The sequence below is a fragment of the Netta rufina genome (genome assembly GCF_964035555.1).
Source record: "Netta rufina genome assembly, chromosome: 2".
NCBI lineage: Eukaryota > Metazoa > Chordata > Aves > Anseriformes > Anatidae > Netta > Netta rufina.
In genome coordinates, this window is record NC_140124.1 from 95,387,494 (window position 1) to 95,412,442 (window position 24,949).

The 24,949-nt window shown below is 42.3% G+C and overlaps 2 protein-coding genes across 5 annotated transcripts in view; one reads left to right on the top strand and one right to left on the bottom strand.

Annotated features, from left to right (window-relative positions):
• Positions 1 to 196: 196 nt before the first annotated feature.
• On the top strand, positions 197 to 8,512 carry PDCD6 (programmed cell death 6). 4 transcript variants are annotated; one of them, XM_084306812.1, is made up of 6 exons: positions 197 to 291; positions 1,898 to 1,959; positions 4,458 to 4,502; positions 5,626 to 5,778; positions 6,236 to 6,345; positions 7,710 to 8,512. In XM_084306812.1, exons 1-6 carry the CDS (start codon positions 233 to 235, stop codon positions 7,806 to 7,808), a joined length of 528 nt encoding a protein of 175 aa, XP_084162938.1. In that variant the 5' UTR covers positions 197 to 232; the 3' UTR covers positions 7,809 to 8,512. The 4 variants fall into 4 exon arrangements, with proteins under 4 accessions (XP_084162938.1, XP_084162937.1, XP_084162939.1 ...); XM_084306811.1 differs by having other exon boundaries at positions 199 to 291; positions 5,626 to 5,784; XM_084306813.1 differs by lacking the exon at positions 197 to 291 and adding an exon at positions 1,377 to 1,397 and having other exon boundaries at positions 5,626 to 5,784.
• A 154-nt stretch (positions 8,513 to 8,666) lies between these two features.
• LOC311222495 (uncharacterized protein) overlaps positions 8,667 to 24,949 on the bottom strand; it is a 34,912-nt gene continuing 18,629 nt past the window's right edge. The window contains exons 9-16 of the mRNA XM_084306810.1: positions 24,638 to 24,668; positions 19,573 to 19,594; positions 18,928 to 18,952; positions 18,285 to 18,323; positions 16,744 to 16,845; positions 15,877 to 15,982; positions 13,524 to 14,516; positions 8,667 to 12,774 (exon numbers count right to left, since the gene is read on the bottom strand). Coding sequence (XP_084162936.1) covers positions 12,719 to 12,774; positions 13,524 to 14,516; positions 15,877 to 15,982; positions 16,744 to 16,845; positions 18,285 to 18,323; positions 18,928 to 18,952; positions 19,573 to 19,594; positions 24,638 to 24,668 — 1,374 coding nt within the window. The 3' untranslated portion in view covers positions 8,667 to 12,718. The remainder of the gene's footprint in view (positions 12,775 to 13,523; positions 14,517 to 15,876; positions 15,983 to 16,743; positions 16,846 to 18,284; positions 18,324 to 18,927; positions 18,953 to 19,572; positions 19,595 to 24,637; positions 24,669 to 24,949) is intronic.

The window sequence follows — 24,949 nt, forward strand, 5'->3', positions numbered from 1 at the left end:
GGGCGCTGCCCCCTCAGGGGGGCCCCGCCCCGCCCCCCCGCCCCCTCCCCGCCTCCTTCCCGCCCCCTGGCGGCGGCGGCGTCGCCCTGGCAACGGGCGGGCGCCGCGCGCCTGCTCCCGCCCTGCCGCGGGGGCGTGGCCTCGGCCGCCTCGCCCAATCCGGCACCGCCCTGGGCCCTTGGAGCCCCGCCCCGGAAGCGCGCGCGGGTCAGTCGGCTGCCGGGCGGCGGCCATGATGGCGGCGGGGGCTCCCATGCCCGAGGCCTCGTTCCTGTGGGGCGTCTTCCAGCGGTGAGGGGCGGCCGGGGGGTGTCCGCCGGCCCGGCCGGGGGTGCCGGGGTGCCCGGGTCCGGCAGCCGGAGCGAGGCCTGGGAGGGCCCCGGGGGAGCGCGGTACGGGGCCGGGCGGGGCCCTGAGGGCCGGGTCCTGGGCGGGGGGGGGGCTGGAGAGGGCACCGTGAGGGGGAGACACAAAGGAGGAGGAGTGAGAAAATGTGGAAAAAAACAGCCCTGCAGCCCCCCAGGTGGGTGCAGCAGGAGAGCAGGAGGTGCTCCAGGCACACAGCAGCAGTTCCCCTGCGGGCTGTGCAGGGAGAGGCCCCTGGTGGAGCAGGCTGTCCCCCTGCAGCCCATGGGTGCCCCATGGAGCAGATCTCCACGCTGCAGCCCCCCCATGGGTGGAGGAGCCCCCGGTGGAGCAGGGGCAGGGAGTGACCGTGAAGGAGCGGCAGAGACAAAGCGTCAGGGACTGACCGCAGCCCCCTGTTCCCCCATCCCCCTGTGCTCCTTGAGGGGGGAGGAGGTAGAAGGTGGTGTATGTGGGGGGGAGGTGTTTTTAGCTTACTTTTAGTTTCTCACTGCTTAATCTCCTTATGCTGAGTTTATTGTGCCCATGACAGCAATAGGTGAGTGATCTCAACCCCTGAGCTTTTTTTCATCGCAGTTCCTCCCCCTGTTCTTTTGACTAGGAGAACAAGAGAGCAGCATGGTGGAGCTTAGGTGCCCATCGGTGTGAAAGCAGCCATGAAACCATGTTTTCATGAAAATGTCGGCTTAGCTTCGTGTAGCAGCTTATTAAAAGTAAATTCAGTGATAAAATACCTAGAAAAGAAATAGTGAATAAAAAGGGGAGTGTCTTTTGTTGTTACAGTCCATGCTGTTTATGTGTGTGCTGAGTTCTGTATGTGGTTTGTGCCATTCTGGAGATGGGGAAGGAATTTAGCAGAAAGAACTGAAAAGCTGTAGAAAAGGACAACAAGGACCACAGGAATAAAAGAGCTGCTGCAGAAGGATCAGCCGGGCAGGACTGGGAATGGTTGAAACTGAGGAGAAACGAATGGTCGCTGGCAAGGGGAAGGTCATCCTGTGAGATCACCTTCAGATACCCTTCTGCAGAAGGTGTGCCCGTGCTTTGCTTGGGCAGAAATTGCTTAGCTTATTCATTTTGGGACAGAGCTCCCTTCTCTACGGCCATAGATGTGAGGGCTGCAGGGAAGCTGGCACCTGTCTGCGCTTCTTTGTACTTTGAACCCTGGACAGGTGTCAGGGGGTTGCAGTAGATTTGTTGCAGTATTTCTGGAAACAGCTTTCTTCTAGGGGCTGTGCCCGACCTGTTCTGCTCTCCAGGTGTGTTCTTGTGTCTCTCCTCGCTCTTATGCAGGTTCTGCAGTTTGCGTTGTACCTTGTGTCCTGTCCCAGAATGGCTCATCGGTCTGAGTGACGTGTTTAATTTGCAGTAACTGTGAATGATTTACCAAATAAGATTATTCTTTTCCATAAAGGCCACTAATTGCGTTTTATTTAGTGAGTATGAACCAGAATGTTGAGGTCTTGTGTAACTGAAATGTGTGAATTTCAGCCATTTAAACTTTGCCACTCTTTTCTTTTCCTGCCTCCAGGGTTGATAAAGATAGGAGTGGAGTAATATCTGATATGGAACTCCAGCAGGCATTGTCCAATGGTGAGTCTGTGAATGAGCACTGAGGTAGTTCGCTGTGAACTTAATGCTAAATTTCGTGTGAGACTGCTTACTCGATGCCAGAATTCTTTTTGAATTGGGGGGAAACATCCTTAACACTGATTAGGAGATTAGGAGCATTTAATCGACAGCAAAAGGCTGGAAGGGAGGAAGGAAGTGGACAATAGTCCTGATTTTATTTCATTGGTTTTTGCTGAGCACACTGGTCCTGCTTTTTGGATTTCAAGGGAAATTTTCTGGGTTTGGTGCATGTTAATAATGCCTCACAAACTCAATTCCTGTTGTGAACATTACAGATTTGCATGCTGGGGATTAAAGGCATGCGCATCCCTTTATTTTTTCCAGCTCTGTTTCCTAGAAAGCATAAATACACGCCGTGGTTTTTATTCCTTGCTGATCGCAACTGAACCTCTCCTTCTTAACCAGGGTCAGTGTGTGTGACCTGGATGAGGATCGGATGTTTACAGCATTTTTAGCATGCATAAAATCTTTTCATTCAGTAAGGTGCAGGAAGTGAAGATGGTAATTTTTTTTTAATGAGGCTTTTTTAAATTTATTTCCTAACGAAATAGAAAGATGCCCTCTGAATCTGGTATTAGCACTTCTGTGGTGTCTGTCAGTTCCGTTCCGTAATGCTGGAATAGGAACTGGGGCGTGGTCAAATAACTCAGGGAAGCAAAATACAGACAGGATAATTTTTTCCAGTAGTCTTTTTTTTTTTTTTTTTCCCCCTCTGGTGACTCAGAGTTGTTGCTTTGGGTGTTGCTTTGGGCTTTTTTCACTCAGTATTCTGAAAAAGAGCATTTTGAAGCTGTGCATCTCTGAGTTTGTATCGAGTTCCCCCTCTCCCAAGGTTCAAACCTGTCATCCTTCCGGCGCAGCGTGGCTGAGAAGGGCTTAAGCTGGTGCTGTGAGCTGGCTGCAGGGCCGCAGACTGAGAGGCTCCTTTTGTCAGGAATCACCTGCCCAAAATAAAAGTGGATGGCCCGATTTCGTAAAAATACAGTCTTGTAAGTAATGTAGACTTACTAGAATATTTCTGTTTGGTAATATACCCGATGAATGAAAAGCAGTGTGTTGTCGCTGCTGCACCTGACTCATAACTGAAAGGCTGTTTTGAACAAATTCCTCAGCAGAAGCCAAGCTAACTGGGTTAAGCTGCTGTTTTCATTTGAAATTCCAGCGCTGTTTGAAATGCCTGGCTTCACCTGACATGGTAAATTTTATATAGTTTAAATGTCTCCTCATCTGATCAAATTTAAATAAGGTAATAGCGATGGCTGACTGACCTCGTCCCTTGTTGGCGGTGTAGGTTAGAGGTTTCAGTGCTTTGCAGATTGGACAGATCCCCACCCACTGAACTCGCTGTTCAGCGAAGCGTTGATCCAGCTGCTGGCTTCCTTCGCTCCAGGGGGCCTTACATCTTGTACGCTCATGTCACAAACCACTCAGTGCGGTCTTTCCAAAATGTATCCTCTGGTGGGTGGCTGTGTGTGGCCGGCCTGCAATCTGCCACGGGCTAAAAGAACGGGAGGGGATTCTGAGCCATCCGAAAGGAGCGCACAGGTCTCCCAGTTCTCCCTGCACCCCGGAGTTCCCCCGTGCTCCACGCTCAGCTTTCCAGCCCGTCAGGGTTATGCAGGTGACACGGCGCGTATCAGGGAGGGACTGATGATTGCTTCGGGAGGTTGTTTGCACAATAAAGTCCTGTGCTCCCTTGGCTGTTTATTTTTATTTTCCTGTGCTGACTTGTTAACGACGGTGTCAGGGGAGTGGGAGGAAATCGTTTTTCGCTATCTATTGGAACAAGCTGAAATCTGTACAGCTCCTTGGCGCTGGAGTTGCTGGGGTTTCCCTGTATGGAATCTGTGTTAGTCTCTTGGAAAATTTCAGCATAAAATAAATTAACTTTCAAACTGTGTTTTCACTTTTTCCTCCATTCTATTCAGAATTAAATGCTGGCGCCCTGTTAATAATTAATAATTTTAGACTTATCTCCTGACAGAAATCAAGGGAATCGTTGTTCTCTAAAATACTGCTTGCTCGAGCATTTTCAGAGCCATTTTTAATCTCCTCTGCTTCCCTTTCTGTTCGTGTGGAAACGGTCACACGGCCTGGCTGAGGAAGAGTTGTGCTTCCTGCTGCTGCCTCTGCAGGTCTGCGCTGATCGTTCCTCCTCCTGCAGGAGGAGTTTGGGGCTGGTGTAAGCACCTACTCCCCGGCCTCTTGCTCCAGCAAAGCTCGGGTCTCTCCACACAGCTGCACTCTGTGGCCCTGTTTTTTACAGAACCCATCTGTAAAATAAGAAGATAAACACAACCACCTCACAGGGGCTCTGTTGTAATGTACTGCTTCCACCTCATTTAGCTCTGAATCCGCTATTTATATTTCTTACGGGTTTTTTGTTTGCTCGTTGGTCAGTTGCGTTTTTTGAACGTTACTAAAGTCTGGAGGAACTAAGTGAATTCTTTCTGTTTCAGGCACGTGGACTCCGTTTAACCCCGCCACAGTCAGGTCAATCCTTGGTGAGTGCGGTTGCGTGACGCCAGGCAGACGGGAGGGATGCTCTCGGGGTTTGGTCTGACAGACGAGTGAGAAAGCTGTCACTGCTGAGTTGTTTCAGGGAAATCCAAGTATTTTACACATGCTCAGTGTGTGTTCCTGCTGTAATATTAAAAGCCTGTTTAAAGGACTCTTGAACCAGTTTGGCTGTGGTGTTAAGAAGCCGGTCTTTGATTGTAAGGTGGCACATAAGTTGTCACCTTTTTTTTTATCCAGACAGCCCAGGAGTTGTAAGATAAACCGAAGTACTGCCCCTTTTGAATAATAAATGGATGCCCTTTGTGTACACTTACACGCGCTTGTCAAAGTAGCCCGAGAGGATGTTCGTCAGGTGTTACTCAACTGTTACTGGGGAAAGTGTCAGCTTAAATATTTTAGAGACATCACGCGGCTTTGTCTTTGTAATTTGTTTTTGCTAGTCTGCAATTTAATCCTGTGTTCTCCTCTGAAAAGCCCAAGCAGGCTTTACAACGCTTGAATTCTTTATAGTCCTAAACCAGCTGCCAGTAATAGGGAAGAAAAGGGAAAGGGAAAAATTGAGGAAAGGAAAAAATTCCGGCACAAACCCAATTTTCTGTCATATAGTTCATAAGTCCAAGGCCTAAAGCTTTTGCTCGGTTTTTAAAAGTTGCTCAGCAGCAGCCAGAAGCCCCTGGCTGTGCAAGGTGCTACTTGTATGCAGGTAACAGTATTGCTGAGTTAAGTGCTGAGGGATATTCTGAGGCTTTGGGCAGTCAGCAGATGCTGTAATTTTTTGTAAGTCCTTAGAAAAGAGCAAACCCCTCTCTCTGTCACTGGATTACAAACCACGCCCTAAATACTGTCGGACTGGAAATGAAAACCCAGGAAAAACAAATACTCTGTGATTCACTCTGGTCCTCTTATTTTGCTTCATCACTTCCTCCTTCAGTGGATGACTTTGCTTTTTTTGGCAGAACTTTCCAAGATATCACTTGCATTTTAGCCCTTTCTTACCTGTTTTCAGTACTCCCCAAAGCAGTCACGCTTCCTTCTTAAAATAGCAGTAGCTCTTACAGAGTGTTAGTAGAGCTAAGGTTTTACACGGGTTTCTGCTTTCTGTTTCAGGCATGTTTGACAGAGAAAACAAAGGTGGCGTGAACTTCAACGAATTCACAGGAGTCTGGAAGTACATCACAGACTGGCAGAATGTCTTTCGAACGTATGATAGAGACAATTCTGGAATGATTGACAAACATGAGCTAAAGCAAGCACTAACAGGTTTTGGTAATTCATTTGTAATTACTGTTTTTCTGACCGGGTTATGTCAGCAGATGAGCTTATTGTCAGGGCTGCACTGCTCTGACAAAGGTGACTGAAAATAAAAATGAGATGGGTGAAATGCAGTAGATGAAGGTAACTTTTAAAGATATTTGTGCCAGAAGCAGGTTTTTTGTTTAAAGTATATATTTCCTTTCAAAGAAAAGATGAGATGCATGGGGCAGTACATGAGTGTGAAACGTTTGTTCTGTCAGCAAAGTGTTAAGTCACTTTAACCCACCCTTCCGTTTGCTGTGACCGTGTGTCATCGTTGCTGAGCCCGGTTTTTACTGCATGCATTTTGGCTGAACACCCGTGCTGTGCAGCACAGATATTGAGATGGCCACTGAAGCAGCTGGCTGCTTTCCTAGAAAGGCCGTGGTAGTGGAAGCATTTTAAAGGGCTTCTCTTTTCCAAGGTTACCGCCTGTCTGATCAATTCTACGATATCCTTATCCGGAAGTTTGACAGACAAGGAAGAGGCCAAGTTGCTTTCGATGACTTTATTCAGTGCTGTGTTGTTTTACAGGTAAGAAAGGAGATGTACTTTTGATGTCAACTGGAAAAAACACACCTTTTCTTAAACTTCTATGGTTCCCTTTCATTATTTTCAATCTAGAACTTATAAATAACCATCCATTTGAAATATACAGGAGGTGCTAGAAACACCTTAATTCACTGGCCTTCGCTTGTTATCCATTTGCATCGCATATAAGTAAGCCCAAAACCATTTTTCTTGACTTCTTAAATGGTTTTATGGAGTGAAAAAATGTAAAATAGTTTCAGTGGTTTTAAAAGGAAAACATTTAACACTGTTTTCATTAGCTTTAATACACAAACATATTTTAAGAATCTTGGGTGTGTTAAAACTGGAGTGTATCATGCCCCGTGTTGCCCTCTTGAGTATACTCCAAAATAAAGTTCTTGTAATTTGATTGCAAGGACTTTTGCATCTCTGTTTAAGGCTCTGATTACAAAGATTTTGACCTAATAGCTGAATTATCTGGTCTTTTGTCACTGCTATTTCTGCAGGGGCAATGGTAGTAAAAGACATTTAAAACAAAACAAATAACACCACCAAAAATTCCAGTAATAGGAGTGTGTATGTGAATTTATCGAGAGGGAACTGCTGTTTTACAGGTACATCTTGTTTAGAAATAAATTGCTGAATTACTTCTCACCCTGAGAAATTACAAGCCCTTAAGCACTGATAAGCTTAAGGTTTCTCTAAGAATCTCGGACATTTCAGAAATACATGTAAGGCTTTGGGGAAAAGTGGACAAGCTGAATTTTAGCAGGCTAGTTAGAGGCATTTTTTTCTTACGCTGGCTGTTGTTGCAGCAGTATCCTAGCTATTTTCCTATATGCACCATGAAGAGAAGGGAGTGCTCTGTAAGTAGATCTTCATTATTTCCCTAAGTTTTGGTCTTCTCCTTTCAGCTTTACATCTGTAGCCGTGAATCAAACACTGCTGCTGAAACATAAGTTACTTTTATATTAATTTGCAATATGAGCAAATTGTACTTTTGGTGACGCATTGAACAGATTTGGCCAAAAAGATGAGAAATGGACACGGTACTCATTAGACTCTGTCTCCAGATTGTTCCCACCTCCCCAGCAGCCAGCTATAAAAAGCTGTCTGCTCCATAAGGAAGTGCCTGGTTAGGCGTAGGTGTCATATCATAAGATACATCATGAACTCAGATCTGCTGCACAGCTCGAGCACAAGATGCAGCAAAGAGCTACCTCTAAGACATGAAAACCATACAGTGCCTTCAGAGGGCATGCACAGCAAGTGTTCATACAGCTAGCGAAACCTCGGGGACAAGCAGAATAGCTGCCAGTTTGATTTTAGCGTGTACCAAAACGTGTGTTTTTCTCCCCCTTTTTTAGAGGCTGACCGACGTATTCCGGCGTTACGATACGGATCAGGACGGCTGGATTCAGGTGTCCTACGAGCAGTACCTGTCCATGGTCTTCAGCATCGTATGACATCGACGACTCGGGATTCCACCCTGGCACTATACAGACTGGAGTTGCCAAATGATCATGTACTGACTAAGATTATGGATGTATTATAATGGATATAATTTCACATTCTTAAATTTTGTACGTTCGTCGTCACCTTCAGAATCTGTACTTGAGTTGGTTTTCGTTTTGTATTACCGTAAGATCGACCACCTCTCGCTTACTGCGGTACAGAAAGCACAGAGCCTAGATTTAACCGGTGCAATGTCAAACCTAACTTTCTTCCACATATCCTGCATGAGGAAAAAAATGACTCTTTAGAAATGCCAAATTAAAATAGTGCTTGTTAGTTTGTCAGAGTCGGAACGCCGAAGTTGCACAACATGTTTTGCATGTGCCTTACTTTTCTAAGAGGTTAATGTATTAATTTTTAATACAGAATTTAAAGTTAAGTAAAAGTGCTAGACCAACTTACACAGCCTGCTTTATTTTTGTACAAGTTTTTAAGGGAATGGTGGGGGTTGTGTTTCTGTGTTCAGTTTTCTGTGGCTCAGGGGTCCCTGCCACTTAATAGAGGTGGCCTTTTTACTTTGCTTTGTATTTTTGCTTTCTAGCTGCTTTCAGGGTATCCTTGGGGCATCTTCCAATAGAACTGCTTCTCATCTTTGTCCTATACTGTATCTTCCGCAGTGAGTTCCCTACAAAAATAAACCTCTAGTTCCTCCAGATGTAGTTCCTTCTGCTTAGTGTGCTCATTTACCACAAATAATCCTCCTCCTTGTGGTGAAGCACTCATTCTGAAGTGGCCTTGAGCTGACAGTCAAGCATCCTCAAAACCTCAACCTCACCACTTGCAGATGGAAAACTGAAGCAGAAAAAGTAATTCGGTTCCTTCCTGTCACGCACCAGCTCCTGCAGTAACTTTGAAGAAGCAACAAAAAGTCCCTAAGCTCTTGGAGTACTCCAAGACAATCTGACAGCTGCACTACCCAAAGCATTTAAAGCTTACCTGTGGCTGTTACTTGTCAGGACATGGCTACAAAGGTTAACAGCAGCCCCTGGTGACATTTCGGTAACACTTCCTAAACACCTTTGTGGTGGGAAATCTGTAGGGAGTGACAGGTGCTCGCAGCAAAGCACTGGGGCCACCCAGAAGGGGTGTCTGGCCTCCAAAGGGCGATGGATTGCGTCTGGGAGGTGGGGGACAGGAATGGTGGCAAACACACCAGCGACCACCTCAACAGCCTACGACAAACTACAGGTAACTTACTTCAAGGAGACCAGGGAGAAAGGTTCCCAACAAGATACTGCCTGCACCTTACCTCCCCGGAATGCTGCGTATGTACGTGCTGCATGTATTCCTGAAGGGAGGGAGAAAGAAATGAGAATACAAATTCCTGAAGGAATATGAAAGAAAGAAAGAAATGAGCCCTGTATTTCTGGGCTCAAAAGAGATTTCCTATTTAGAGGCCCCGGCTAAAAAGAGCTTCCTTGCTCCTTTCCCCCTGGATCATACGTCTGACCAAATGAAATCCAGTAAATCTGGGATCAAGAATAGGTCCAAGATAAAACTAGAACTAAAGCTGGTAGCAGAGAAATTACCCAGGTTGTGGCCTGTGAAGAAGGCAGCTTTTTTTTTTTTCAGCCAGTGTCATCACACATCAGTGATTGCTGTAGAACCACCGGAGCTGCCAGCACTTTCTGAGGGAGCCGTGCTGGTGTGGAAAATTACCAGTGTCCCTGGACTGGGATGGCTCTCGCCTCAGTGGGACACAGAGATGCTTCTGAAGGTGCGAAAGCAAGTACACCACAGCCCAAGCAACCGGCTGAAAGTAGACCAGAGATCCCTCAAAGCCTGCTCTGTCCTGTTTTTTTTTTTTTTTTTATCAATGGCCTTTTAAGGAAAAGCAAATTTGGTTCAAAGGGCTCTGCTGCAGCCTCAAAAATCTGACCTCAGTGCCAGAGCCACTGAGTGCCGCTGTATTAATGCTGCACTGAAGCAATCAGTGCCTACCTTGCGAAGATGGTTTCCAAGGCCCTGAAGGACCAGAGCCTGGAACAGGGACAGGCAGAGAACTCGTTCTGCTCCAGTCCTGTACTACACGGGAGCAAGAGAAGGCAGAGAGGTTTCTCAGGCATGAGTAGCCAGAGGCTGACTCAAGAGAATTGGCCAATGCAGGAACGTGAAACAGCTTAGGCAATCCTACTGTGGTAACTGGTAGGGTGGCGGAACTCCCAAGGCACTTCTGTGTTGTTTTGTTTTTTCTTCCCCTCCACGAAGTCTTCTTACTTGGTGCCTTTGTGGCCACTGCTGGTCACGTGCCCAAAAGGTCAACAGCCTGGATTTATGCTGTCCTTTTCTTGCTCTCAGCTGAATCCTGCTTTAAAAATGGCAGGGCTGAACTAAGTGAAAAGAAGACGGCCAGAACCCAAAGTCACAATCTGTCAGAAGACATGTTTGTAGGACGAGATGCTGGCTAGACAGAAAGAAGTGAAACAGGCACATTCCCTGGAGGGATTGACAATGACTGAAAGAGAGACCCTGTAAAAGAAAACATTTCGAGTTGTAAATACCTGGCCCTACAGAGAGAGGGAGAAGATGTCACAGAAACCGTCTGAACAAGGCAATGATGCCCAGCACCACAGTTCTGCACAGCCCTGAGAAAACAAACCAAGCTTCATTACTCCTGTCACAAGGGCAAACGACCCCTTTGCAGAGTTGCATCCTGAAGATGCTTCTGTCCATTCTTCCTGTACTTCACTTGACTGCTAGGAAATTGAACTCCACAGAGGAATGTGTTCCTGTGAAAATAAAGATACTGCTTGTTTGGCACAAGCCAGCTACACCTGTTTGCTGGTATAGGATGCAGGGGGGAAAAAAAGTCTCTGAAATCAATTGTGGGGACAACGAATTTGGGAGTACCAAGTGGCAGAGCCCAGGCCAGTATCAGTACAGATACTGTACACTGAAACTCTTAATTTTCAAAGCTAGGAAGTCTTTGGAAAGAAGAAAATTAAGGAGAAAGCAGCGATGAAGCTGAAACTGGCTTAGCCAAGTGATTGAAAGGAACTGTAAAGAATAAACCGATGGATGCACTGGGAGCAGTTGCACAGAAGGGGTAAGAGAGGCTGGCAGTGCAAACTGCCAACTTAAATCCCTAGATGCTCGTGCTTGTGTAAAAGAACCAACAGAGACACATACCAAGAAGCTCATTGATTTTGGTAAAAATTGAAGACTGAAACTGAAGAAAGGAGCATTTATAAGACTAAATGCTTACTTACAGTTTGGGAAGCCATCAGTAACTCAATGATGAAAGGCATTTCTTAGCTCATTTACAATTCCAAATTCACTTCAAAATGCTGGAACTGTTTCCCCAAAGCAGGACCCTGTGCAATGAGCAAGAACTGTTCTCCAGAACAAAAAATAAGGGAGTGTGGAGGAGGAAAGAGCATCTAAGTTGGGAAGAGCTCATCCAGCTACTTACACCACTGGAATATCCCAAAGGGAGTCAGAAATGAAGAAAAATGACCTCTCTACAAAGATCCCAGCTGAAAAGGTCATAACGTTAATTTGCAGAGTTTTTCTGCAGTTTAGTTGCACTACACTTTCTGGAGGAAAGAAACCAGGGTACAGGAATGAAGAATGCAAGTGGATCTTTCCTGATGTGCAAGCAAAACAATTGTAGGAGGAGAATTTTAGAGAATCACATTTATATGCTCTATAATCAGCTGCTTTGTTGCCTTTGTGTTCAAATTTACATGTCAAGTTCCAAAGTTATTTTCTGTGAATGCAGTAGTATAACAGCTCATGAAGACAAACCCTACTCCAGCAGGGACAAATAAATATTCCAGGTATAGATGAGAAGAAAAATTATAGTCCATAACACAGCAGTGAAAAGGAAAACAGATGTTGGGAAGTAACCTGTCTCACTCTAGTCCCTCTTTTTAGCCACATGTACACTCTATTCGGTTACATAAAGCAGACATCTACTGCTGGGAGTTCATGAACTTACAACTCAGAGGTGCAGGGAGAAGAAAACATAAGTCTGGACCACTGATAAACATCATGAACTGGTGATTACTTCTCAGTTAGTATGTCATTTTGATTACTTTTTTAATTTTCCCTATTATTTTAAATAATTGCCTTATAGGTTCTATTATCTCTTAATATGCTTTTTTTCAATAAGGAAGAATGAAGAATTTTCTCTTTTAGTATGGACCAATTCAACAAATGAGTTTCTAAGTCAATTTGCAACAGTTTCATTCTAAGCAGGATAAAAAAGTCTGCCTATATTGCATGTCCCTTTCCATTCTGCAAAAACAAAGGCAGGTAAAATGCCCCATTACATACCCATCCCCTAAAACCAATTACATTTTTCTCACACAGCATGACATTAAGCCAGAGAATACCTTTGCTGTGACACTCGCCTTTCGTTATCCTAAACAGAAATGTAGTGTATCAATTTCTAAAATATCCAAATTATAAAGCCTTACATTAACTGACCTTAACTTTGTTTGAAGGAAAATACACCTGCATTTTCATGCAACAGACCTGAATTTTCAGTGAGCTTTCTTCCTAAAAAGTTAACATAAAAGCAAACCTTTCTTTTTTTCTGAGTGGGGAAGGATGCTAAAGGGGCGATTAGCTTTTTCCTGACAGAATAACATTAACATATTTTCAAAAAATAACAAAAGATTTTTCTGCAATATACTAAGATATAACAAATACTTTAAAAAAGCCTAAACAAAATAGTGTTCACCTCCTTTATGTGCAAGTTTGTGTTCCAGCTACATTTACCACGTTAAAATGTTGAACTCTACCTCCCTTTCCCCTTCCAAAACCAGTCCCACAATCAAACGCAGTCTTTTCCTGAATGCCAAGAGATGAAGATGCTTGAATCTGATCATGTTTCCAGTTCAGCAGTCGTTGCTCCTTAATCTTTTCCTCTAGTTTCTACTAGCACATTGGCTAACGTCTGAATATCTATTTCTAGAAAGGGGAGATAAAAGAACGTGAAGTTACTTCTTTTTCATGTTATTTCACATCATATAGTACAGAATGTTAAAATGAAAACGTTACTATTCACTAAATGTTCCTAGTTGTAGTACGACGAGCATAGTTCGCATCTGTCCAAACTCCCCCCCACTGACAGCTATCTATCCAACTGCCTTTAAATGTTTTATAATCTATTTCCAAAGCACAATCCTCTACTCTGAACAGTACATCTCCCTTTTTAATGTTAAGGAGTATTTTTGCAATAATGGGAAAAACCACGTTTTCATGTAATGAACCAGCTCTCTGACACCATTTCTGGCTTGCTGCTCCAAGGTGTTTGATCCATTTTGAACACTTTCATCCACTACAGTGCCACCCTGCACGCATTCCAATACTTTTTTCTTTATGCCAACACATCCCCTCCCCGTAGTCGCCACCCCGGCAGTACAAACTCCCACCATGACACAAGATGCTAGCTAGCAAGATGACCCAGAACAAACATTTCAGTTCAGGATTTTTTTGTGCTATCAAATTTTTCCTTTGACTTACAGCCCTATCTAAATGCCAAGTGGCAAAGCCTCCTCAGAGAGGCAATTACTGCTATTCTTCATCTGATACAGGCGCTGATCAGAATGGACTCTACTCTGAACTAAGCATATTATCTCTGCAGCACATGATCTCACATTTATTTTAAGCACGTATGTTGATGTAACTCACTTTACAAGAACTAATTATAATCTTACTTTGAAGGGCTGGATAATACGGAGCCAACTGCTTGAGCATCCTGGTCATTGCAGGTATATCGTTTCCTCCTAGTCTGTTCAAAGTGTTAGGAGCAAGATCAACAGCGTCTTCATCAAACGTCGTGTCTGAGCCTCTGAAGTGCTGGTCATCTCTGTATGAACCACCGCCAGAGAAGGGATGGTGACGTGAACCCCAGTCACTTCTGTGGCCTGACTTCTGATGCCTGTATTCTTGACACCTAGTTTCCCGGTTCCAGCTGGAATCCTGGTTCCACCTAGAGTCCTGGTTCCACCTGGTATCCTGGTTCCACCTGATGTTCTCGTTCCACCTGCAGTCCCGGTTCCAGCTGGAATCCTGGTTCCACCTGGTGTTCTCATTCCACCTGGAGTCCTGGTTCCACCTGGAGCCCTCGTTCCACCTGGAGCCACCTCTTCCTGAAGAAGCAGAATGTGCAGAAGACGTACAAGAATTCGCAGGCCCATCACTCCTGTAAGAGGAATAGCTTTGTGAAGGATAGTTTGCTGAGTATCTTCCAGATGAAGGATACGAAGAATTGGGATAGGGTAATCCTTGATCACTTAAGCTCCTTGCTTTTGTACACGTTTGTTGGCTCCTCCAGTTTGTACCTTCCTCGCCGTACGGCAGTCTGTTGTCGGGGAGCTTACTTCCTCGCACATCTTTGGGCATATATTCTGCTGAGTACTCACTCACCGAATTTGTCTCATACGAAGAGGCCTCACAGGCCAAATTACTGCCAGAAGCAGATCGGCTGAACTGTCTCAGCCATTCACTGATCCCACTGGCAGGACGTCCAGTCTGAAGAGCAAAGGAGTCCCTGAGTGCAGACATCATCGCAAAGTCACTAGGTCTTAGTCCATAGGGAGATGATCTGTCATCCCTTTGGTAACCGTATGAGTTATCAGGAGCAAAAGAATCATCTGCAGAACACTGTTCATACTGAGATGAAGAACCTTGATTCCAGTTGGAATTTCCTAAATAAATAAATGAATTAATAAATACATAATTTTAAAAGGGCACTAGAAGTTAGTAAAATATGAAAATACCAACTGAAAACACAACTACTCGGAGGTTTTATGAAGAGTTCTTCTCACATTTCTTGCCTTTATGTCTTACATGAGTCCTTGCATCTTTTTACCCCAAATCCTCACGTTAAAATAGGTTAGACAAGGTTTTCACTCACATGTTCTGATTAATTTTCGCATCAACCCACACGGCATGAGACTGAATGTAATTAGAATAGTTTAGATACCTTTTTTGGTTTGATTTTTCTTCCAATTCATTAACTACAAGTGGGACAATTTTTTGCAAAAGAAACTCAATTCATTATAAGCCCCTTTTGGTCTATTTACTGGGTTAGCAAGTTTTTTTACTGGGTTAGGTTTTTTGACCATGTTGAACAACTGACTCAATCCAATTAATCCCTTCAACTAATAAATCATCTCAATTCAACTATGCTTTACTGTCAAAGCATCTTAAAAATCAACCACTGGAATTATTTGAAGGCCTCTCAGGTAAGATGTACCTAAAAGTGCTCACGAAGATCAGGATACACTAACTGTATACCTTATATACAGTTATAAATTATAAAAGAAGTATAAATATAAAATATATTAATATAATTAACATTATAAAATGCTATTATAAATATTGAAGTTAGCATGTCTCAAGAAGTTAACACTTCTAATGGCAACATGTGTGCATTTTGAATATGAAATAAAACGGGTTAGCTAAAATCACGTTATTTCCTTTCAGTGCTTGTTTTCTTATTAAATCTATCGGTTCTGCAGTTTAGAAGAAAAACAAATAGAAGATTTACAAAAGTTAAAGCCTATAAATCCTCTAGAGGTACAGTCAACTGACAACTTGCCAAAGCTCTACTTTAGCAGCTCACCCTCATGTCCTTTTTTATTGAGTTTCTTTTCACCCTAAGACTTAAGGGAAACAGAGGGAGGCAACTACTTAGCAGGCCAGCAGCCTAAAGAAACAAGCTAAAAATCTCTTTCATTGCATCCCTGGCAGAGGTATTCCCTCAATGTAATTTAAGAATGGCAACTACCTCTTTGAAGATGCCTTGACACACCAACCTTCACACTGAGGGCAGGCAGATGTTACTGCTTGCGTTTCCTGTAACCTCTGTTTCTGTAATACTATGCAGCGAGTCAAGGTTCAAGTCATGAAGGCTTTAGAAAAAGACACCCTGAATGGACTCAGAGGAAAAGACACGTGGTTCTCCAGTAAGGAAGTGCTATGGCTGGCCATAAAAGCAAATTTTTGCAATTTACACAATGTTAAGAACAGACTTAAGGCAGTCGAACAACGTGCCTGCATTACCTTTGGATTTTCCATATGGCTTATACAGTTTTGGGATGTTTTTTCTTGCTGGAAAATCATCTTGAGATATTGACATCAGTGGCCTCAGACTGTTAGTATAATTAACCTAGATAAAACACAAGGTCAGAATGTCTGTTTTTAAACTAAAATCTTGAGCATTCAAACAAAAAAAAAAAGCAATTTCCCCATAGAAAGTTAGCAGAGTACTATTTTAGGTGACAGCAAACTCCATATGAATGACGTCTTGCTCTGTTCACTACTAACACACTGAAATAAAATTTTAAAAATTATTGTTTTGTAAGAGGTGTGTCTCTGGAGAAGAGAATGAGGTGCCTGGCGACAATGACAATATCACCTGGTTCAAATTTCTATACTGCCCCACAACCTTCAACATCACCTGGCTAAAATATAAAACTGGTGTACATGCAACTCCTGTCTCTAGCTGGGGAATGCGGAACGGCAGGCTCAGCTACTGCCTGAGATGAAATGACAAGAATTTTTAACTACCTCATGAGACCTGCAGTTTATTCACGTGTCAGAATGTGGCACGAATAGGAAATACAAGAACCAAAATACTGCAAAGCCCACATCAGCCACTATTAGTTCAGCTTGCTTTCAGCCAGCCTCCAGCCCCTTCCTTTTTGTGGATCTTTTTCAAAGCCCTCTCCTATTTTCAGTTCCAGCATAATTCATTAGGTTTTAAATGATTTCGAGAGAATCCAGACTGGGCACTTGCATGCTTCCTTTATTGTTTTCAAAAGATTCAGTCTGAATTTAAATGAGAAAGGTGTTCAAACTTATCCAGAAGCATTCTGTATTTTTCAGCAAATGCCATGATGTGAACAGCAAAAAGATTAATTTACTCACTGCTGCTTTCTTTTCACAAAACGACTTCAAAGCTTCTGTAAGTTCCTGCGTAATGTGAACAACGAGTGTTGCTTCTGAGTCTGAGGTGATGTGAAAAGTCTCCTGTTGAAAAAAAATGGTAAGAATTGTTAGCTCATTAGGATGCCAAAGGGTCACCTACACAAACAGACCAGCTATACTTTGATTTTGGTGTAACCAAGGTTATCCTATTGGTTTATATATAACACATACACATATACATCCATACACACATCCATGAAAAAATAAAATCGTGAACATAATTTTGGCCTGGTAAGAGGTAAGACATCATCCTTGGTTCTGTGGCAATCCCATACTGTCAATCATGAACATTCCATGGCAGATGGAGAAGGGCACAAGTCCTAAATTTATGGTGTCTGTGTAGAAAACTGAATAAAAAGTCATCTTGAGCAGCTTCATCAAATGGCTTTGATTCCCTAATTTTAGTAACAATAAGATGAAAGTTGTTATTATAATACCCTAATGTATAATATTGGGAACCTGAGGTATCAAAATACATTAATATATCTATATAAACACAGAACAAGTATGTTTATCTGCGTTTTTAATGTCCAATCAGAAGGATTAGTAAGTATATGAAGTTACAAGTGATTACAGAAAGTTACAATAATATAGAGTAGTCTTATGCCACAAGGAGTAGATGTGATACCTCTTCATTAGACATAAGCCAGTAACTGTATCAAGCATTTTTGGTAGTTTACTGATTATCCCTAGGTTGTTTTTTCTATACCTTTTCCTAAAGTCACAAGTAACTACAGACTAAATGATTAAAAAAAAAAAAGAAGACTGAAAGAGAAAAAACATTCTTCAGCTGGAAATGAAGCACACATCTCACGACAGTCTACTTGTGATTTCAGAGTAGAAACAAGCAATTCAGACTCAGAATGAAATGTTGTAATTGCTTTAGGTACAGTATTCAAGAGAACAAGACTTTGATGGAATAAAAAGGCAAAGATACATGGTCAGATATTTCCACAACATAAGCCTAAAAGGCAAAACAAGGTTTATTACGCCACTGACTACAGCAACAGAACAGATAAAGCTTCTCCACCCCAACAACAACTGTGCTCTATTATCACTGTTTCACTTGGCTGCCCAGTTCTGCAGCAGCAGCACTAGCCACAGCACCACAGGCAGCAAGAACCGGCTGGCTCAGGTCCTTCACCAGCCCTAGGAAGTAGATACGGGCAGCCAACAGCACTTGAGCAACATCAGTACTGCTAATGCTGCTTGTCGGGGTGGCTCCTCAGCAAAGGGAAGAGTGATCCAGGGAACAGAAGGAGAGCTCAGATTTAATCCAGCATGCTGTTCTCAGCCAACGTTAAGCTACAGCTGCTCTAGCTTTCCCAAGAGCAAAGTCCACCAAAATGTACCTTAGAAATGAATGCTGTGGTCAGATGAGTTTGAGCAGTAACCAACGGCTCCTTCACAATATTCGCTGATTCACACAGTGAAACTCCACAACTGTTCAGACTTACCAAATTCTTACTCTACATACGTACCAAGAACTCTAAAGCTTTCTGCTTCCGAACAGGATCATTCTGTGGGATTGGGGAAGAAAAAATTACAACATTGAACTCTACAGCATTTGTTGCACCATCTTGTACAAAACAAGATGCTTAACAACAAAAGTCAACCCAAATGAAAGATGGTATTTGTAGGTCACAGCTGCAAACACGTAACATTAAGCCTCAACAGCCCAGTGCTGCTCAAGACAGACACTAGAGAGATCATTTAGGGTTTAACCTCTGAATTAGACAAAAATAGATTATAAATCTTAGATGTAAGATTTAAACCAAACCTTCAGTACAGAACACCTCTGATCTGAAGAGTGGCAAGGCAATGGAGACTGCAGCATAGCTTGGGAGATTTGGCCTACAGCCACTGAGCTTCAGACTTGGTGATTTTAAACAGTAATTATGTGAGCTAAGGTGGGTCAGCATCCTGGCATATGGTATTTATTTCCCTTGTGCTGTGATGAACATAAATTCTGGTCGTTAGGTCAGTTATTTTGCTTCTGGACTAATATTAGTAAAATAGCAAAAAAGCTAAAGAGTAAAAGCTTTTCAGAGAAAAAGAAAGCAAAGCAAGTGTAAGGAAACTGCTAAAATACAAGGCACTTGCAGAATTACTACCTCTACATACCTCATGCTTATGATCATCTTCCCACCTCAAAAAGAAAGAAAGAAAAATATTAAGATGCATTCTAAAGATTACTAAAAAATTAAGCTTCCTTTTTGTATCTCGAATCAAAATATTTAAATTTCCAAATGTATCTAACTTACCAATACAGGATATATTTTTCTACAGCATATCTAAAGCGTTGTATTTCTTAAAGGTCTTTACTCTGGATCTCAGAAAACAACAGTAGTACTGATGAACTTTACACATCAGCTAAAGAAGATGACTTAAGTAAAAGTAATGGTGTCTTTTTTCCTTCCTAAATGAACAGGAGTGCCTTTTCTACAATTTAGGCAATGGCATCCCAGAGAAAGTGGTAACACCTTGAAGTTTGAATCGCAGTGTCTTTGTGCATCAGACTGTTACTGAACTGCATAACCAGTAAAATATTTCAGAAGTCATAGCTACTTATAAACTGAGTATCGAATTGTATTTCAGGTTACTTCCTCACAGGCAGAAAGCAACACTTTACACAAAATGAAGAACTACAGTGGAAAGACACTACATTTTCCCCATATGTGACAACGTTTGTTACAGATCTGGTTAGTAAGTAAAGTGATCTCGTTAAAAAAATCCCTTTCGATTCCCCTGTGGAGGTTGTATTCTCACCTTGCTTTCTTCTTTGACGGGGCTAGAAAATTAAAAAGAATGATTAGCACCAACATAGGGTTTCCACCATATTACTGCAATAAAAGCACTACACAAAACAAATTGTTATTGTCCCTAAAGTGGCTGCAGTGTTTTAAAGGACTAATAATCTTTTTTTGCCAGTACAGTCTTACAAGGATGAAGAAGGAGGGAAAGCTCAGTAAAACAAGGTAGTCTGTTTAAGGCAGTAGCTGTGCCTCAGAGAGTCAGCTACTGCATCATACATAACTTCACATTTCTTAAGGTGTTCCAGGATAAGCAACAGGACAAGTTATAATTCTTAAGACAAATGATGCATTTGCCCCTACAATACATAGCTGAAAGACTCATGTTACTGCCTTCTGACCACCTGCTGCTGAACAAATACTGATGAGCTACAACAAGAATTAACTGTAAGATGAGGATGCTGAACACTAGAATCATTTTCCCTGACTTATGCAATTTATGCTACCTTTTCAGTAAGCCTACCAAGTCCTCCCTAATTGAAAAGAAGATGGCTGGAGACGAGGAGTGCTAATCAGAGGCTGGAAACTTTGCCCTACTCAAGCAGAACTGAAGTTCTGCTAACTTGGACAAATATTTGCCTCAAGATTAGACCAGGCTGCTCAGGCCCAAGTCCAGCTGAATTTTGTAAGTCTACAAGAACAGCAATTTCCCACCTTTTCAGGCAGGCAGTTTCACTGCTTGGCCACTCACTGTGTAGAACCTTTCATACATTCAATCAGCATTGCCTTCATTGCAACTTGTCAATGTTGATACTTGTTCTTTCCCTGCGTGCCTTCAAATCTGGTTTCTTCTCTGTAGCCATATTTTTGGTAGCAGAAGACAGTAATTAGATCAGATTTTTAGCTGCTGCCTTCTCCAAGTTAATCAAACTGGCTCCCTGAAGCTGTTCTCCACATTATATGAACCAGTCCTTGCAGGATCTTTGTAGCTGGTGAGTCCTCTGCTGTTTCACCACAAATTCACCAAAGTTTCTCATGTCTACAGGACACTGTTCCAGAAGTGGCCTAATGAGTTCTGAGAAGAAGGGAATAAACACTTGCTATTATCTCTTAATAACGCAGTCCAGCATGCTGTTAGCCTTCATTACACCATGAGTGCATTGCTGATCTGTGTTCCTATCGTGGTACATCAAACCCTGCAGGTTCTTACGATCTGCTCCCTTAGCCCAACAGCATCCAGTTTGTATCCAGCAGGGTGTTGCTCCATCCCAAATGTAAGGCTTCACATGTGCTTCTGTCAAACTTCAGATATCTGACAGCCCATTTCACCAGGTTTCTGAGACCCCTCTGCAAGGCAGCTTTGCTTTACCACATACCAGGCCTTGCCCTCAGTTGATGTCACCTGCAAATCTGACAATGGTGTATTCTATCCCATTATCCAGGTTGTTACTGAGCATGTCAAACATTGCTGACACCAGGATCAGCCACTGGGGAGTGCCACTAGCAAGCAATCAACACACTTTAAATCACTGACAACTGCTTTTTGAATCCAGCCACCTTTTATCCACAGTGTAGTCTTACTGTATCTCAATTTGGCTACAGAAACACTAAGTGAGGCTTTTGAGAGCTTTGCTGTAGTTAAAATGACATCCATCCCTCCTTCCACGTCCACAGAGCCAGCCCATGCTGTAGCAAAAGGCAATCGTCAAGCCCAGTTTCTCCTTGGTAAATCCACACTGGTTGTTCCCAGTCACCTTCTTGACCTTTACACACCAGTAAATGATGTCCATAAGGCATCCCCATAATTTTTATAAGGTCTGGGTCAGCCTGTAGCCACACACTTTACTTTTGAAGCTAAGCATATTTGTCTGTTGTTTTTTTTCAGGTCACCACAGGACTCCTCTGATCACCACGACCTCAGAGACATTGGACAGCAGTTCCCTCAACACCAGAAGCACCCCATTTTGTCCCATGGACTTGCACGTGCTCCATTTGCCATTCCCTAAAGTGACCTTTCTCTACAGTGGGTAATGCCATGGTCCCCTAGACTTCACAGCTGTGCACAAAGCCCTCAGAGCAGACTTTGTCAGTAAAGATGAAGGCAAAGAGAGCAATAAATAACTCAGCCTTTTCCATGTTCTTTATCGCTAGGTTACTTGCTCTGTTCACAGCAGGCCACATCTTTTGCTGCCGTCAGACACGCTGAAGCCTTCCTTTTGACCTCCAGATTCCTTTCACCTCCAAACAAGCTTCACCTTCTTAATTCCACCCCAAACTCATCTGGAATGCCTACACAGTTGTTTGTGTCAGCCTGCCTCTGATTCTGTGTGCTTCCTCTTAGCATTTAAGATCAGTTAGAAGTTCTCTGTTCAGCCACACCAGCCACCTGTTATGCCTCTATATTCTCACATTGCAGAACGGATCATCTCTTTTCCTTAGAAGGTTCTCCTTGAAGACTGATTATCTCTTTTGGGTGTCTTTTCCTTTTAAGGCAGTCTCTCAAGGGATGCTGGATCAGTTTTCTGAAGATGAAGACTGTTCTCCTGAAGCCCCTGGTCATTAATCTGGTACTTGGCTTCCTCATTCCCCTGAGGATTTTAAACTGTCATGTCATGATCTGCCTATGGATAACCTGTTCCAGTGCTGTACTGCCCTCTAGGAAAGAAGTTTTTCCAAAAGCCTCTCAAAATGCCACTTGTGGCTGCAATCTTGTTACATTGCCTGCAACTACCAACCACTTTGTCATTTTTGTAGCAGCCTACACATACCTGAAGGCCAGTTCCCAGATCACCCCTTACCCTCTTTCCCATCTAAACAAACCTCTAATCCTTGTCCTAGGTACATGCTCTGACCTCCACAGCCCTCTTCTCCAATTTCTCCATCTTCCCCTTCAAATAGAGGGAACAAAACTGGATGCAGTATTCTAAGTTTGGCCTTCCCAGTATCAAATAGCAGGGAATATGAATGTCCACCAGTCTGTTGCCTGTGCCCACCTGCAGTGTCACAACATGGGATTTGCCTTATGTGAAATGAAAGCAGTCTCATTTGGCTCATGTTCAGCTTGGCACCCACCACAGTCACCAACACCTTTTTAGCTGACTGCAGTCTGTCATTTCCTACCCTGTACTGATGCATGGAGTTATCCCTTCCCCACTAAAGATACAGACAAGCTTCTCCAGTTATCTGCTCTAATTTCAAGCAAGGAATAACTCAGTAAATCTGTGGACTTCTTTCCAGTTTCCAGTTGTATTCTGTTGCAGCATTAATAGTTGTTTTTAGGAAGAAAAAAATGATGCAGGCAGAATTCAGAGATTAAATTAGATCGGAAATTCAAGTGCTATAGTACTACATTGTGCTCATGCATACCCTCGTACTTCTTAAAAGAATGTTATAAGGCTTTCAGGCCCATCAACTCTCTATCTTGAGTAACAGATTACAGGAATTATCTTAAAATGATGGCATCTTCAATTTGAAGCTCAAGACAAAATACAGATAATCTTTCTTTAGAAAATAAAGAAAATTTTAATTGAAGAAGAGCGACAAACCAATCCTTCCAAGGCATCTCATATATATATATATATATATATAGGGATACATAACCCTATCTTGGTTTTGCATATGATCTCTGCAGCTGCCAAAATTTGGTGTTAATGTCTGTTTTGTCACTGACAAACTAGTACATGCACCAGATGGCATCTCCTAATTACATCCTCAAACTCACTCTTGCTAGTAGAATGGAACTTTAAAGCTAGAAGTTATTCTTTGACAATACAATCTACTCTAAACACACAGAGCTACTAAACCAATAATCATGATTCCCTTCTAAATAAGTAGAGTGGTTTTATTTTGGAATGAACTTGATGTTGTCTTTACCACCTAACCAAAGCAGAATTTAATATTGTACAGCACAACATTCACTCGCTTAAGCCAGTTAACTCTTCTCTGTTCGCTGCAGTTCTTCATATTCTGTAGGATCACGTTTTGTTGTTGTTGTTTGTTTTGTTTTGGGTGTTTCAGTTTGATACCTGATCATCTCTTTTCGGTCTTACAGAAGTCAGATATGATGTCAAATACTATGAAGTCCATACCACCTTCATCATACAATGCTGCCTACCTGAAAGATGATTATCACCTATATTGCCCCTCAATTACTAGGAATCTGGATCATCTTTTCTCTGAAATTTTAAAAATCTTTATAGATTATTCTAGAAGATGAACTTTCAGTACTACACCTTCTACATTACTGAGGACTTCCACATTATAAAGGAGAAAAGGAACATACTTTCCGTAATATTCCCATATCAAGACAAGATATTAACAATGTTCATCCAGATTCACACACAGAAAGGTAGTTAGGTCTCACAGGACACCTTGCTAAAAAGCTCTACGCCAGGATTCTGACCAACAGTTCAGACTGGTGATTACAACACATAAATAGTTCTAAAGATTTTAGAACTTATTCATAAAGTTTATTCTAAACTGAGAATCACTGGACTAGATTACTGGGTCACAGTCCCTCTCCTTCACAAGAGACACAAAACCTCTTCAGGTTGGCATTAGTAAGCACCATTGCACATCTACAGTAACAAAAGATGACCCAACCACACTGTATGGAGTGAGGATGCTGTTTTTATGTTGGGGGGTTTGGTTTCCATTACTCATTCCAATGAACTTGCTAAAGAATTATAACTTCTATCAGTGATTCAGGACCAACTTTTATGTCTTTTAATGACTGAAATGAGGTGGAGGCTTTATAACCTTATTCAGAGGAACCCATCAAACACTGTATTTCCATACTATTTCATTTTCCTTCATTAGCAAATTATTGTAGTTATCTAAAATACCTCCAGAAGCAACCAATTATAAAAACATCTAAGAAACATTGCAAGCCTGACAATTCCTTCCTTTCCTCATTTCAAATACACAAAAACTGGAAAAATCTCTGAAAACAAAACATTTTGTAGTATTACGTACAAGTTTAGTATTTTAAATCAGTCAAATGCTTCGAGTTCAACTACTCATTCAAATTAGGCCAGTTTGGGCTGTCAAATATAATATATTCAAGTAATTCAGAAACTTACGTGAGGTACTTGGTCTTATGTAACCTTCAATCTAGGAAACAGACATAGATTTTTATTAGATTTTCTGATTAAAATTTTATACCAACAGTCCCTACCGCAACTGTCTCTAGAGATAGAACAAGTACTTTTATTTGTCCTAGAGTAGTATAGCCCATAATTTTATAGATTATATATAATCTTAACAATATACATGAAATTTGAGAAAATGCAAGTTACATAAATTAAAAGTCATTGAAGTATAGCACTAAAATCTCTGAAACATTTAATTCTGTCAGGACATTTTCTATCTTAGAAAAAAAAATATTAAAAAAC